At 43.3% G+C, this 13664-nt stretch overlaps 3 protein-coding genes across 3 annotated transcripts in view; all 3 read right to left on the reverse strand.

Annotated features, from left to right (window-relative positions):
* Positions 1–1276, reverse strand: part of LOC126575373 (lipase 1-like) — a 1339-nt gene extending 63 nt beyond the window's left edge. The window contains exons 1-3 of the mRNA XM_050236042.1: positions 1178–1276; positions 394–1104; positions 1–327 (exon numbers count right to left, since the gene is read on the reverse strand). The exon at positions 1–327 is cut by the window's left edge and continues 63 nt beyond it. Coding sequence (XP_050091999.1) covers positions 1–327; positions 394–1104; positions 1178–1276 — 1137 coding nt within the window. The remainder of the gene's footprint in view (positions 328–393; positions 1105–1177) is intronic.
* Positions 1277–1561: 285 nt separating this feature from the next.
* On the reverse strand, positions 1562–4707 carry LOC126568919 (lipase 3-like). The gene is made up of 4 exons (XM_050225612.1): positions 4546–4707; positions 3770–4480; positions 2755–3692; positions 1562–2565 (listed from the first exon to the last, which is right to left on the reverse strand). The coding sequence occupies exons 1-3, from the start codon at positions 4705–4707 to the stop codon at positions 3288–3290; spliced, it is 1278 nt and encodes a 425-aa protein (XP_050081569.1). The 3' UTR covers positions 1562–2565; positions 2755–3287.
* A 5971-nt stretch (positions 4708–10678) lies between these two features.
* LOC126569327 (lipase 1-like) lies at positions 10679–13018 on the reverse strand. Its single transcript, XM_050226325.1, has 3 exons — positions 12826–13018; positions 11977–12708; positions 10679–11836 (listed from the first exon to the last, which is right to left on the reverse strand). Exons 1-3 carry the CDS (start codon positions 12946–12948, stop codon positions 11417–11419), a joined length of 1275 nt encoding a protein of 424 aa, XP_050082282.1. The 5' UTR covers positions 12949–13018; the 3' UTR covers positions 10679–11416.
* Positions 13019–13664: the final 646 nt, after the last annotated feature.

Genomic DNA, 13664 nt, shown 5'->3' on the forward strand with positions numbered 1-13664 from the left:
ATGATACACAGCTGTCCTAACCCGTTTACCAATGATAAAATCGACGTGATTAAACTTTTTTCCACCAACCGCGGCCAATTCCCTTAGATTCGGTAATAAGACAGCCAAACGGTTCATGTTTTTTGGGTGCACAATCCAGTCGTTAAGTCCGTAGAAGATGGACACCGGAGCACTGGATGCACTCAGATTGTACGGTTGGTGGATACACTCGATACCGTCCCTCTCGAATGGCCGGAAGATTCCGCTGTACACGACCTGATTGAAATGCTCTAACTCCTTCCGCGAGGCTCCAGACGGACAATGAGCAAACAAGAGTTGTAGGATTTGCTTGAATAGAGTAGAGTAGGAAATAAATCTCCGCGCAATCGTTTATACGCAATGGAAAATGCTCACCTTGTCATATGACTCAGGATGTGGTCCGAACAGATTTGCAGCGAAGGTTTCACACTGACTCCCTGGAGTGTTTACCGCACAAGACATCCGTATCAGTGTATTCTGTTGTGCTGACCACGGAAGCAATTCGACCACGTTGAGTCTTCGGCCCAAAGAAATGAGCGATGCTGAGTTATCTACCGCCGCCCGTACCACAGGACTACGTATGTCGTGCAGCGTCACAGCCGGAGCTAGGGTATGTGCGTACCGAATTTTATGATTATATTCAGGACGAAAGCTGGTCAGAACGTAATATTCTGTGGAACCCTGTGAATATCCGATGTAGTACAACTGTGTGGTTGATGTTTCGTTTAGAATAAAATCGATCATTGCCGGTAGATCGTAGATCGCCTTTTCGTGCCAAGAAAACTCCCAAAATTCACTATCCGCCGGAGAAAGGTGCAAGTGCTCTCGAGAGTAACGGTTGCCACGTGTATTAGCTAGCCATACGTCAAACCCATCGTTGGCCAACTGATACCCCAGTCCATGTTCTGGTCCAGCTATTATGAAATCGGATGAACTTCCCAGTAGTCCGTGCACGACGAGTACGGGAAGTAGCAGACGATCATAGCCACCCTTTTGGAACATTCGGTGAAGAGTCAATCTGTATCCGTCTGAGGTCGTCACGGTGTACGGTCGAGCTCGGTATCCATACTTTCTTAGTAACTGCAGCTAAAACAGGTACGCGATGAAATGATGACACAAGCTGTATAAATATTTGGTGTTTCCAGTATGCCGCACCTACAGTGGTCAAATCTGCATCACTATCGTCCACTTGAAAATTTCCCCAAACACCCAGAACACACAGCCAGAGAAGCAAAAAATGGATGAACGCCCGACACATTGCTTTTTGCGTTGGCTTTCGAACATGTCTGAATGTAAACTAGTAGAAACTCAGTGGAATTCATTGGATCGTGGCTGCGCTATCGACAAGCCAATCATAATCGCTGTAGGGATTAATTACCGAATTACACTTATTCAGCTGGCAGCCAATCTTAGGTCTGAATTTGGTCATTCAGAATTAAAAAAAAACGCAATCTACTCAACTATCAACAACAATCTGAAAATGATGGAAATTTGGATTTAAAATAAAACCATTTTAAATTTCACGAATAGTTCGAGAGTTTAATCATTTTTTAACAGCATTTGTTTCATTTGTTAGATTTGAAAGAGGGACTTTCAGCTGGAATGTTTTTAGCACCGGTTAAATCTGCAGTTTGCTATTATTCAATAACGTTCCTTGTGAATGTGTGTATAACATTCACGATATTTAATCGTTTTTTTGCACGATCATCACAATAGCACCAACTACCACGTCATTCCTTTGATCAGGTACTGTTGTTTGGTTTGATAGTTAGAAAATCGGCAGAACTAGCGTATTTTGAAGAGAAAATACCTATCCACAGTTTTCAATTAGTTTAAATAGTGGTCTGTTAGACCGAAAGGGTGCACAAGCCACGAGCGAGCACTTGGGCCGCTTTTGTTTCTCCTATAGACCTCACTATTATGAATGCATCGTCTTTCCCTTTGATCGTAAAAGATGCTGCTGGCACTGATAACATTGCAAGAACTAAATAAAATCTAGTGAGCCTTATTCTGTGGTACTGAGCTATTGATTACAACAAGCTCCCACATCCATTACTGACCACCGAGTGGTACTGAGATCACTTGTCTTCTGGTGTTCCGACACTTGCAGTTGAGCAGCGGCATGCATTTTACGCGGCCATTGTCAAGGTGAACGAGCGTGCAAGATCATTTGTCCTTTACCTTGACACTAGTGTATCTTTTCAACGAGCGTACAGAGCGTGGAATAGAACTTAAATGAATTTGTGCCCACGGGTTGGAGTAAGGTGCGACGTATAATCTATGTTATTTAATAATAAATACAATTTATGTTGTCACTTTCAAATAATTTAATAATAAGAGCATTTTCATAATCGGAACTTTTTGATATTGTTGTTAATAAATTAGCTAAACTTATGATTGCTGGCACTCATCACTTTTCACTTGGTAGAATCCGGTTCACGTGCTCCGTGTTACATAAACTAGAAGTTCTCGTTCTCCGAGTTTGTCGAGTATGGAACGATTGGAAGCATTAATGCATTCCCAACATTCCTAGCCGACTAATCGCACCTGAAAAGCATACCAGCGGGATGAGTTTAAACTACATTATAACGAAATTACATTATGTGCTGTGAGAAGTGGACTTTGTCTAGTACATTGTGTTTTTTCAACCAGAATATACAGGGGTGGAGTATCCAGTAGTGCATCGTCACTGTACGTTTGGAGGAAATGCAATCATGAATGCAAAGCGCTACTTACCGATCTATTATCTCCGCTCTAATCTTATCGTGCGAATGCTAATATTGTGCAACGCGGCAGACACTCGTTGGCTACTGCTAAACGTAGTTGATCGATTACAGCACACCCACAGTCAACGGAGATGATTATTTAATTGCTATTATTCACAGGAACTGCATACGCCGGTTCAAAAGTAGTGTCATAACGGTTAATAAGCAGGGGTGTTCTAGGTGATGAAATGTTGTGCGCATTCTTAGAAGAGTTACCGATAAACTGCATGACACTGCGAACTGAAATGATGAGGTAAGGAACCTCACTCCTCCTATAATGATGTTTCAATATCATAAATCGCTCCAGAATGATTTTCATGGATCACTGATTAATAGTTATCCCCATATACAACAATCACAATTTTCTCGCGTAATGATATCACATAACACACCACTTTGAAAGCACTCTTTGGAACAAAGTTTGTCATGGCAAGAACAAGGTTTAGCCGCAGGCACATCAACTAATGCTAACAGTGATACGGAATTACACTATCATCTGATGCTTTACGCACTTTCCCTGAAAGCTGCCTCGTCTAATTCCTGGAGATCGCTCAGTATAGGCTCGTACACTAGTGATCGTGCGTTTTTAGCGGTGACAAAATCGAGATGATTGAAGTTCTCGTCCTCGACCAGATTAATCAGCGGTTTGTTTGGTAGCAGTCTCGCGAACCGTAGCACATCCCTTGGATCGACCAACCAATCGTTCAGAGCGTAGAAGATGGTAATCGGTGCCGTTATCGCCGACAGATTGTAGGCCGGAGGTTTCCAGTGGCTGTACCGAACGGTGTTATTGCGCCGCCCATAATCATACTGTCGAAATTGTCCCGAGCGTTGTATTTGAGCAAAGTGTAGCATCTGTTTCACCGATGCACCGGCCGGATCATGTCCGGTGATTATATGCATGGCCATCTGTAAAGAAAGGGACACTTTAGATAGTTAGTCGTCTCCTGTTACTTCTTTTCTCTCTCTGCCTTTCCACTACAAACCATGTCCACCATTTTGGGGTTTGGACCAACCATCTGGCTAACAATCTGCATGCAGATGTTGTTTTCGTCGCTCATCGGACAGATAATGCTAGAAAGCTGGTAGGTGAGGGCACTGTGCGGGAGAAACTGTTGCACACCGAACATGTCAAACAGCTCCTTCAGACGATTGGCGTGCTCGATCAACCATCGGGTCACAGGACTACGGAGTCGCTTAAGGCAAACAGCGGGAGAAAGCGCGTACATGCGGGCGATCTTGTCGTTATATTCTGGCCGAGCGGATGCCATTACAAAGAATACGGTGGTTCCTTGGGAGTGACCAATGTAAATGAGCTTCTGGGCGGCGGTTTGGCGCAGTATGTACTCGATGATGGCCGGCAGGTCATAGTAACCCATCTCGTGCCAGCTAAAGTCCCAATAATCCGGTGAGCCGGTCGTAAGCCGCACATGCTTCTGGGAGTACCGGTTACCTCGCATATCTGCTAACCACACGTCATATCCGCGGTCGGCCAGCAAATACGCGATACTATTGTTCGGACCAATGACCAAGTAATCGCCCGAACTACCGAGTAAACCATGAACGAGCAATATCGGATATGGGTGACGGTGTTTCGGTTTGCTCGGTGGAATGCGTGTTAACGAAATGATGTAACCATCTGCACTCGTTGCTTCATGATTTTCAACTTGATATCCATATTTTTTGATAAGCTGCGGCTGCAGAAGAAACATTTTATTTGTAAACCACTACGGAAAAGCAGATAGTTCTATACACGACTTACCGTGGTCATAGTGCCATCTTCTAAATCAATTGCAAAGTAGCTGCTAACGTTGTTAGAAATCGCGGGTGTTCGAGCTTCAGCTAAGCTGAACAGGAACACAATTGATAGATACACTGCAATCACGGATAGCCCGCACGACGAACGTTCTAAGCCGACAGTCATTTTGCTACTGGCGCAAACGGGGGCCAACCGGAAGGTAAACAGCTCTCGATGCGGCTTCGAGCAGAGCAGTGTGTAAGCGTAAAAAACTTGCAAATGCAATACGACGCTATCATCAAATGGATCTCGTCGTGCGACCCCTGAGTTCTCACGAGCATGCACAGGTCGGAAACGCGGGCATTCTTTCTCAATCTTGCACTTGCCCTATCAGACGAGTGAAATATTTGGCAGAGGAATGCCATGATTAGAAAGAACGAAACGACCCAAAATATTACAAATTTCATTTTGTATTGAACTTATTACCTTGCATATAAATTACATTACAGTTTTATGCATATTCAATTTAATTTATTTATAACGTTAAACGAGAAAATAAGCTTAGAAAAAAATATGTTTCAATAACCAATTGATTGCCTTATTTTTGGATAAATTTTATAATCTTTTCTTTCTCTTGTTTAATATATTCCCAATTCAAGAACATGTACCTCAGGCATACTATTGAACAATTGTTGTGATAAAACATGGCATACAATAAGCTGACGAGATAATAGTTGAAGAAATTCAAGGCAAGCTGGACAACAGCTAGGCATACGATAGAATGCTTCTAAACTAACGCGATCAGGAGACACGTGTGCACGTTTTGCTGCTTCTGACCTCCGTATATTCAAGCTCATTCTTGTCATGACGTCACGGTAAGGGTGTAGTCTTTGTCAAATGAGCGTTTAAATTGAAATCATCGTGAATATTATAATAGCTTCGTACATTAAATGTATTACCAAAAAGCATTTGATAATGTAATCAATAAAAAGATGTACGTGACCATACAAAAATAATATTGAAAGATTCTATATATTTCAAGTATATTTTTTATTCAAAGTGAGGAGCCAATCTTCTCATTAACATTATGGATTCTTATTTATCCGACGCAAAAAAATATAATCGTATGTCATTTAATTAAGGTGGTTTAATAGAGAATCTGGATTATGCTTTTAGAATGATTTTGTACAGTCCATCAGTATCATTGAATACTAGCGGATGGAGTATTTTACGTATGGCCTGGAGTAGCATCGGTTGATTGTTGTCGATGACACATCCGGTTGCATGTAGTTGTAACATATCTCCATCAAACGACTAAGAAGATGCTTCAGATCAAATCAGATGATCAACGCTGGTGCATATAAGAATTCCTTCGTGTATGTTAGGCGCCTAATGTCCTTATTTCAATTTTCGATGTGTCTCACGAGCCGTTTTAATCGTCGTTCCTCATTTAAAAACATCGTGAACTTTTGAACAATTTTCCAGTTTTTCTCAACGTTCTTAACTTCAGTTTAAATTTAACATAACCTACGATTTAGAAAATGTAAATTTAGAATAAGTCTTTTATCTAAAATTTTTGTACATTTGTTGCATGGATAATCAGAAGTTGTGGGTATTTGACAAAAGATAGCTTTAGCGATTACTTGATCGTGGTTAACTAGACACAATGTTAGGGTCATTGCCATCTTCGTGGACCAAGTTGTTGAAAATAAAATCCGATTTTCCTTTCGAAACTAATTGCCCCCGAAATAAAAAATCGAATTTATTAAGGCCTAGACAAGAGTGTGTTTTTCCTTCACTCACTTTCATGTTGTGCAGTGCCTAGTAGCTATCGTTGAACATCGAATGGCTACAATGGACGGATTTGATACTACCCTTGCATGTTGAGCTCAATGAGGCACGGAAAAGCCTGCCGAGAGAATGTAGGATCGAACTTAGAACTCGGTTTTTTAAATCTCAAAACTATATTATTAGTTGAATGAACAGGAAAGGAGGTATTTTTAAATATAACTTATAAAAAACAAGCTGAATTACTTGAATCGTTTTATCGAATCTTCAGAATGTGTTTGCAATTGAATATTGTTTATGAAGCTGTTGCTTATCACAATTGATTGGTAAATAAAAGAAGAGGAGCTAATAATTTAGCAGTAATGCTTTACTGATACTCTTGTCCCTATCGAGGACTACGATGCGCCTTGCCCAGGCAATATTTTACAATTTAGAGTCGGTCATGGGTCCTACAATGTCAAGGTTCTTTAGCAAGGATCAAACAACAAATCGAAGCTCGAAAGTTCATTCTCTTTGCTTTTGGCGTTTCACAGTGTTTCTCTAGCTAGCATTAAAATCAATGAAAAGATGATATGTGATACCTTACATGACAGTGACTGTGATTTTCTCTCTAATAGTTTCTAGTTGTCTTGTAGGTGGCCTATACTATACCTGTTTTATTACGAAATCGTCAAATGCAAATGAGCGTTAAGTATGTAGGGGAGCGTGATTATATCACGAGGGCCGCACGGATTCACAAAACAATTTGTCTCGATCGCGATCACGGGAGCAGAGAGCGATCGCACTCGATCGATAACGCTTATCGATCGGCCTGTCTTATTGTAACTAAGCGTTGAGCCGCCTACGCCAGGCACTAGCCGCTCACCTGGGTTCTTTTCACTGAGCGTCCGGCCAGCTGCAGCTGCCACGGATCCGTCACCTGGCGGCTTACCGTTCTCCCAATGAACGCCGCGACGGATAAGGCGTGTAATCCGTCGTGTTTTTATTTAGAAGCAACCATTTATTTAACATACGGCCCGTCCTTATATATGTTTAAAAAAAACCATTGATTAATCTAAACGGTCCCCCGGCCCTCTGCCCCACCAACGGCAATCCGTTCTTTTTTCGGCTAATCCGCTGGTGTGGCTGGCCGTCCCACTTACTCCCACCACTGTACTCTACGCACCGCTCCTTTCAGAGCGGGCGAGAGCCCATTACGCCGCGTTAGCGACAGGAACCGGGCGTCCTATCGCTGCCCGTGGCTGCTGTTGCAGGTGCCGGTGTCGATGATGCGATCGGGATCGTAACACCGGATAAAGGTAATAAACTGAAACCTTTCCAGCGGATCCTGGACGACGAGAACCGTCAGCGACCGTCATAAACGAACCGCCTTTCAACGATCTTCGAGCCGCGAATCGGGTAGCCCGCGCGTATCACCGACGCCTGTAACAACATCCGATATCCTGAAGGATGAGCCATAAGCGATCAGGATCGGTCGTTTTGCCAAGCGGCAGGCACGGACAAGATCAACGGCAGGGTTTTCCCGAACTCAACGGACGTTCAGCATCATCAGTGGCGCCGTACCCTTAACGCTGGGTAGAAGAACATAGGCGAGAGGCAGCACATAAGGCTATCGGCAGATACGTAATGGACACGATTGGTGTGCGTGAGAGTAGTGGGAAGGATGCGTGACGAAAAAGGCGCTGAAACAGTATAAAAGAATTAGAGTAAGAATAAACGGCGCTCAGTTTTTAAACAAGAATTCCAGTGTCGACTTCGTCATTATTCTCATTTTTGGTGACAGCGGTTCTGCTCCGCTAAGTTTTTAAAGTACGGGAACCAAACCCGTTACACCGGGCGGCTCGACTCACGTTGTCCCACTGGTGTGTCCCCTGCAGCATGTGTTCCAATAGCGCTTCCGGCGTCAGAATCGTGCCTCTCTCCATCAGGCATTGATCCCGAACCGCGCTGAATCGAGGACATTCGAACAACACATACTCTGGGGTCTCTGGCACACCGTGACAGTTGGTGCAGTCTGGGGACGGGGTAAACCCTCTGCCGTGCAGATACTCACGGAAGAAACCGTGACCGGAAAGAATCTGCGACAGGTTGAAGTTCACTTGTCCATGATTCCTGCTGCACCACCGCTCCACATCCGGGATGACGCGACGAATCCACCGACTGTGGAGGCTCGCCGCTCGGTCGTCCTTCTCCTTGTCCCATTCCTGTTGCCAGGCCTGGAACGTTGCGGCGCGCTCGCGCTTCCTGATTGTCATAGCGCAGGCCTGGTGTTCACGGGTGGCCCTGTAGCTGCGGGCGTCTTCGTTTATCCGTAGGCATATTGGAAGAAACCTAGCCAGGAGTACCGCTGACCAGTAACTCGATGCAAGATGCGCCGGTTACATTGAAGTTTCGTCGCTTTCTCTGCCCATATGGGGGCAGCGTAGCATAGTGTCGAGTCGATGGCACTGGCTATAATCTTCCGGGACTGGCTCGACGGTCCCCCGTGGTTCCGCATGGCAAACCGGAGAGCCTGGAACTCCTTCATCGCCTTCTCCGCTATGTACTGAACATGTGGCCCCCACTGGAGGCGCTCCTGCAGCATCACGCCTAAGTATCGGATGCTTTTGGATACGCTGAGTGCCTGTCCATCCATCTCGTTAGCCGTGACCCTGTCTTTCCTCATCGACGTGAAGCCTAGGGTCTCCGTCTTCTCTGTAGCCAGCTTCAAGTCGTGAGCAATCATTCATCCCCGCACCGCATCGACTGCCTCTGTTTATGACGTCGTCTGCGTAAGTGTAGATGCTGCAGTCCAGTGGAAGCTGGACGGCCAGCACGCTGTCGTACAAGATGTTCCACAGGGCTGGTCCGAGAATCGACCCTTGTGGAACTCCGGCTGTGATCGCTCTCGACAGAATCCCCTGGGATGTCTGGTACTGCAATATCCTTCCCGGAAGTAGTAATCCGTCGTGGTGGGACCCACTACACGAGTTCGTACCACAAAAATACTTGTGTGCCAAACTCTGTGCTCATCTCATAGCCATGCGAAACTCTTTTTGCTTGCGCATATTCTAAGCCACTGTTGCGCTTCTTGGTACGCACAGTTCCTACTGTCGTCACTATAGCTTACATTTTTCGTCGAACCAGTCAGATCTGGTGTTGCCTCAATGTCATCATGGACTCCTTTCGGCACCGCTACTAATGCATGTTTTTTAAGGGTGAAAACATTCGCTAGAAAACTGCTCGGAGTTTACTGTACTTTAGGGGGAGCTTCGGTAATTTCTGGCAAGAAAAGGATCATTTGTGAAGACTTTATATGATTTAACCATTCAACTTTATTTTTACAAATGAATGGCACATTAAATTACTACTTTTGACGAATATTTAGTTCTGTTTAGTTTTAGTAATTTAGTTAGTATTTTGGGGATGATTTATTAAAAACTTCTATCATGGAATCATGTTTAGGCAGACGTATCTTCGAAAAGATAGTTTTTCCGGCGACCATCGTAGCTGCGTGATGGGTCATCTGAACTATATCGATATTCGTTAGAATCGATATTCAGAATCAAATCGATATTCGTTAGAAAGATTATAAGTCTATCTAGGTAGCCCCGGAGAGTTTTTGTTAATTGTCCTATTTTTCGATTTTTGGCAGATTTTTGAAGTTGAAAAAGTAATGCTTTTTGCGATTTTCCCCCAAAAAACGAACTTTACAGAATTATAAAAAAAAAATATCAACAAATTTAATGAAATCTCGAATGGGCTACCTGGCAAAAAGTGTACAGAGTATGTGTTAAAAGTTTCAAATTGATCTGTCCAGTAGTTTTTACGGTACGATGGGTACCGACTTTGAAACCGTTGGTTTTGGGAGACGCTCTTCAAAGTAGCGAGCTGCATGGAGTCTTGCATGAAACGCGGATTTTAAAATATCTATAAATTTGTCAGTTTGCTTCGATTGGCTCAAAAATTTTACATAATACTCTTGAAAGGATCAGCATTCACGAAATAATGTTAAAAGTATGTGTCACATAAAAAAATAAATACCAAAGCCCACCCTTTACATACATTCTTAAGCAATATTCTTAAAAGTAAAAAAAACAATAAAAGTTTGTAAGTCTAAAATGTTTCATCATATACAAAATGGACGGACAATATGGATATTTTTAAGTAGATTAGTTCTTTTTTTACTTCGCACTTGTAGTACACGATCGATCATGGCTGAGCTTTAATGATTGAAAAAAAAACATAATCATAAATCAAAACATAAGCATACTAAACACTTTCAAAGTATAATATAATACTCGTGAATGATCCCATTATTTATTGCTTGGAATAGTTAAAAAGGAATGTACAACACATAGTGGTGTTAGTCTTATTTCGCGGAGCAGGTTTATGCTACTTATTATGAGCTGGCCATTCAATTTCATTTGTAGCAATCAGTAAAGCAATATAAACTCTCAAACACAAAGTTGAAACTACAGTGTATCCATCCTGTCCTATTCGTATACGTAAATTATCTAGCACAATAAAAAGCGGTTACTTTTTCATTTAATAACTTACAATTTACAAACTAAGGGCATCTGTGCCTGGTATCTTGTTTCTGGTATCTAAGCCTCTGAAAGCTGACATTGAATTTTATTTTGCTGACAGCTGATTTAGCTTTGCAGATGACCCAAGGGCACATAACTCATATGAGGAGCACAGCATGTAGCATTTTGTCAGATATCAATAACTTGGCTTGCATTCGTCTGGTTAGGAACCGTAACGTACAATCGCCAGCGGTGGTTTCGGCCTGATAATTAATCATCTCATATATTGTATCGCTGGCAGCGTACTCCTTACAGAAAAGTAAAACCATCATTTAGTGATCGTATCAGCGATGGAATACGATTTACATCAAGATCATTACGTTCCGTTTACTAGGTAAAGCTACCGCTGTACTGCAAGTGAGTATTTAGTAAGTAAATTGTAGTCATGTACCTGCATTACAGTGCCGACGCTGTAGACGACGACTGTAGAGCATGTTTTAGCTGGTGCAAAAAAATAATACTTGGTTCTCCATAGTGCGGACCTTTGGCAACGGAGGGGTTGATTACTGATTGATTGCTAAGCAGCTTGGCGGGCACTTTTAGTACCGGGAGTTATCCTTGCTGTTATAGGAATGTTGGTCATATTTCTCGATTTCCCACAACACCTTAGTATTAAGCAATCGTGCAGCATTTTTGGCTAATATGAAATCGCTGTGGGTAAACAGTGGATCTTCAATCTGGTAAACAGCAGCTAGGTTAGGAACCTCGTCTGCTAGTTGTAGTGCGTCCCGGTAGTAAACAACGTGATCGTTAATTCCATAATAGACCACTACCGGAAGAATTGCTCGACTAAGATTATAGAGCGGTGGCAGCGGCTCACGATATGCTAGTGATTGCTTCAGTTCAGTAACTCGACTATATTCCGCGAATCGTCCTGTCCGGATGATCTGTGAAAAGTGATGCAATTGGCGCAAGGATGCTCCGGCTGGAAAATGGCCCAGGAAAACTCGCAAAAGTTTCTGTTAAAGATACACATTTCTTATTGACAATCACATCCAACCTTAACCGTTATAAGGCAGGAATACACGAAGCATTACACTCTGAGTTTATACGAGAGTTTACGCTTCGTGTATTCCTACCTATACGATTGTATACTTACATCGTCTACCTGAGTAGGATTCTTTCCAGCCACATCGTATAGCAGCTCTCGGCAGAAGGTGACGTTCGAGTTGGCACATCCTATTTGGGCCAGCGGGGCAAGGAATTGACTTCGTGGGAGAATTTCGTTCCATCCAGAGGTTCGCAGCCCGTAAACCAGCTGATCTGCATGTTTAACAATCGAACGTACTAAACGGCCCTTCAGTCGGTACATGTAAACGGATGGAGAGATCGCCTGCACGTCGATCACTTTTCCATTATACTCAGGACGCTTCGAGAGCATCACGAAAAACACCATCGTTCCTTGGGAGAACCCAACGTAGTGCAACCGCTGGTAGCCGGTCACATTTAGCACATGATCGATCATAGCTGGCACATCATACAGACCGATTTCGTGCCAAGTAAACTGCCAAAATTTGCTCGAACGATCGGGATTTAGGCGGATATGTTTGCGCGAGTAGCGTGTACCGCGAGCGTTGCCCATCCACACATCATAACCACTGTCTGCGAGTAGATAGGCTAGACCTCGTCCTGGGCCCATCAACACCCAATCGGCACAACTGCTTAACAACGAGTGCATCAGGAATACTGGCGCATTACGATACGGTCGTAGAGGGGGTTGCCCAGAAGCAGCTCTACGGCCAGGGATACGGTACAGATCAAGCAGATAGCCATCCTCCGTTTGTATCTCGTGGATTTCCACATGATACCCATACTTCCAAATTAACTGTGGCTGTTAGGATATCACATTCGAAACAAAACGATTTTAGATTCGTGGCACATTGATTCTTCACACTAAAGACACTATAGACAGAGTTGCTTTTTGGATTTCGTTGAGATAAACACTTACCACACTCAAGTAAGCATCCTCCTCATCCACTCGAAACGGACCATCAATGGCTGTTTGGTGAAGTGCTAGTAGCAACTTTCCGAAAACAGACACGATCACCAAACTTAACACCCAAAACTGCATGCTGGCTTTTCAAAGCCCTAAGGGGTTGTTTTTTACTTTTTCGTGTGTCCGTTGGTATTGTCCACGCGATCCTCTCGCTAGCGAATTCACAATAGAACTAACCGTAACGGATCGCCGTCACTACGGTTACAGTCCAGCGCTGCGGTAGGTAATTGCCCTCCTCAAACGATGACAAGGTAGGTCGACAGTCGATCAAATTGAGCCTCTCACCGGTTCGTTTTCCGCTCACGACACGGCACGTTGCTAGTGGGTGTTCTGTACAGCATACCTCAGGATAACATAAAACGCCATCCATCTCATGCTCGATTGATCGTCATTAGCAGGCTCTCTCTTCCTTTTTACCTAGTCCTTCTCTATCAATCTTCGTCTTTCGATTTTATCAGCGGTGTCGCATGGTAGTGCTAAATATAAATAGTTTCTAATAATAATCCGTTTCCATTCTTTTCGTAAATATAATAACTAAAGTTACATTGGTGGTATCTCCAGATGTTTTCCGGTGTGTTAATGTTATGTTAACACGGTGATCGTTTATTGTAACACGCTTGCAACAATATTTCATGATTTTATCTGATGCACCAAAGCAGATTGTCCCGATTATGTCATCCGACTACTCGCCGATTTTATCCGGAAACCTCAACAAACGTTATTAGTCAACTCACGGAAGACTTGGTGAACGACTGTGATGGCTAGTGTACTCGTGTATTTTCGATTTCGTT

This window comes from Anopheles aquasalis, chromosome 2, assembly GCF_943734665.1.
Source record: "Anopheles aquasalis chromosome 2, idAnoAquaMG_Q_19, whole genome shotgun sequence".
Taxonomy (NCBI): domain Eukaryota; kingdom Metazoa; phylum Arthropoda; class Insecta; order Diptera; family Culicidae; genus Anopheles; species Anopheles aquasalis.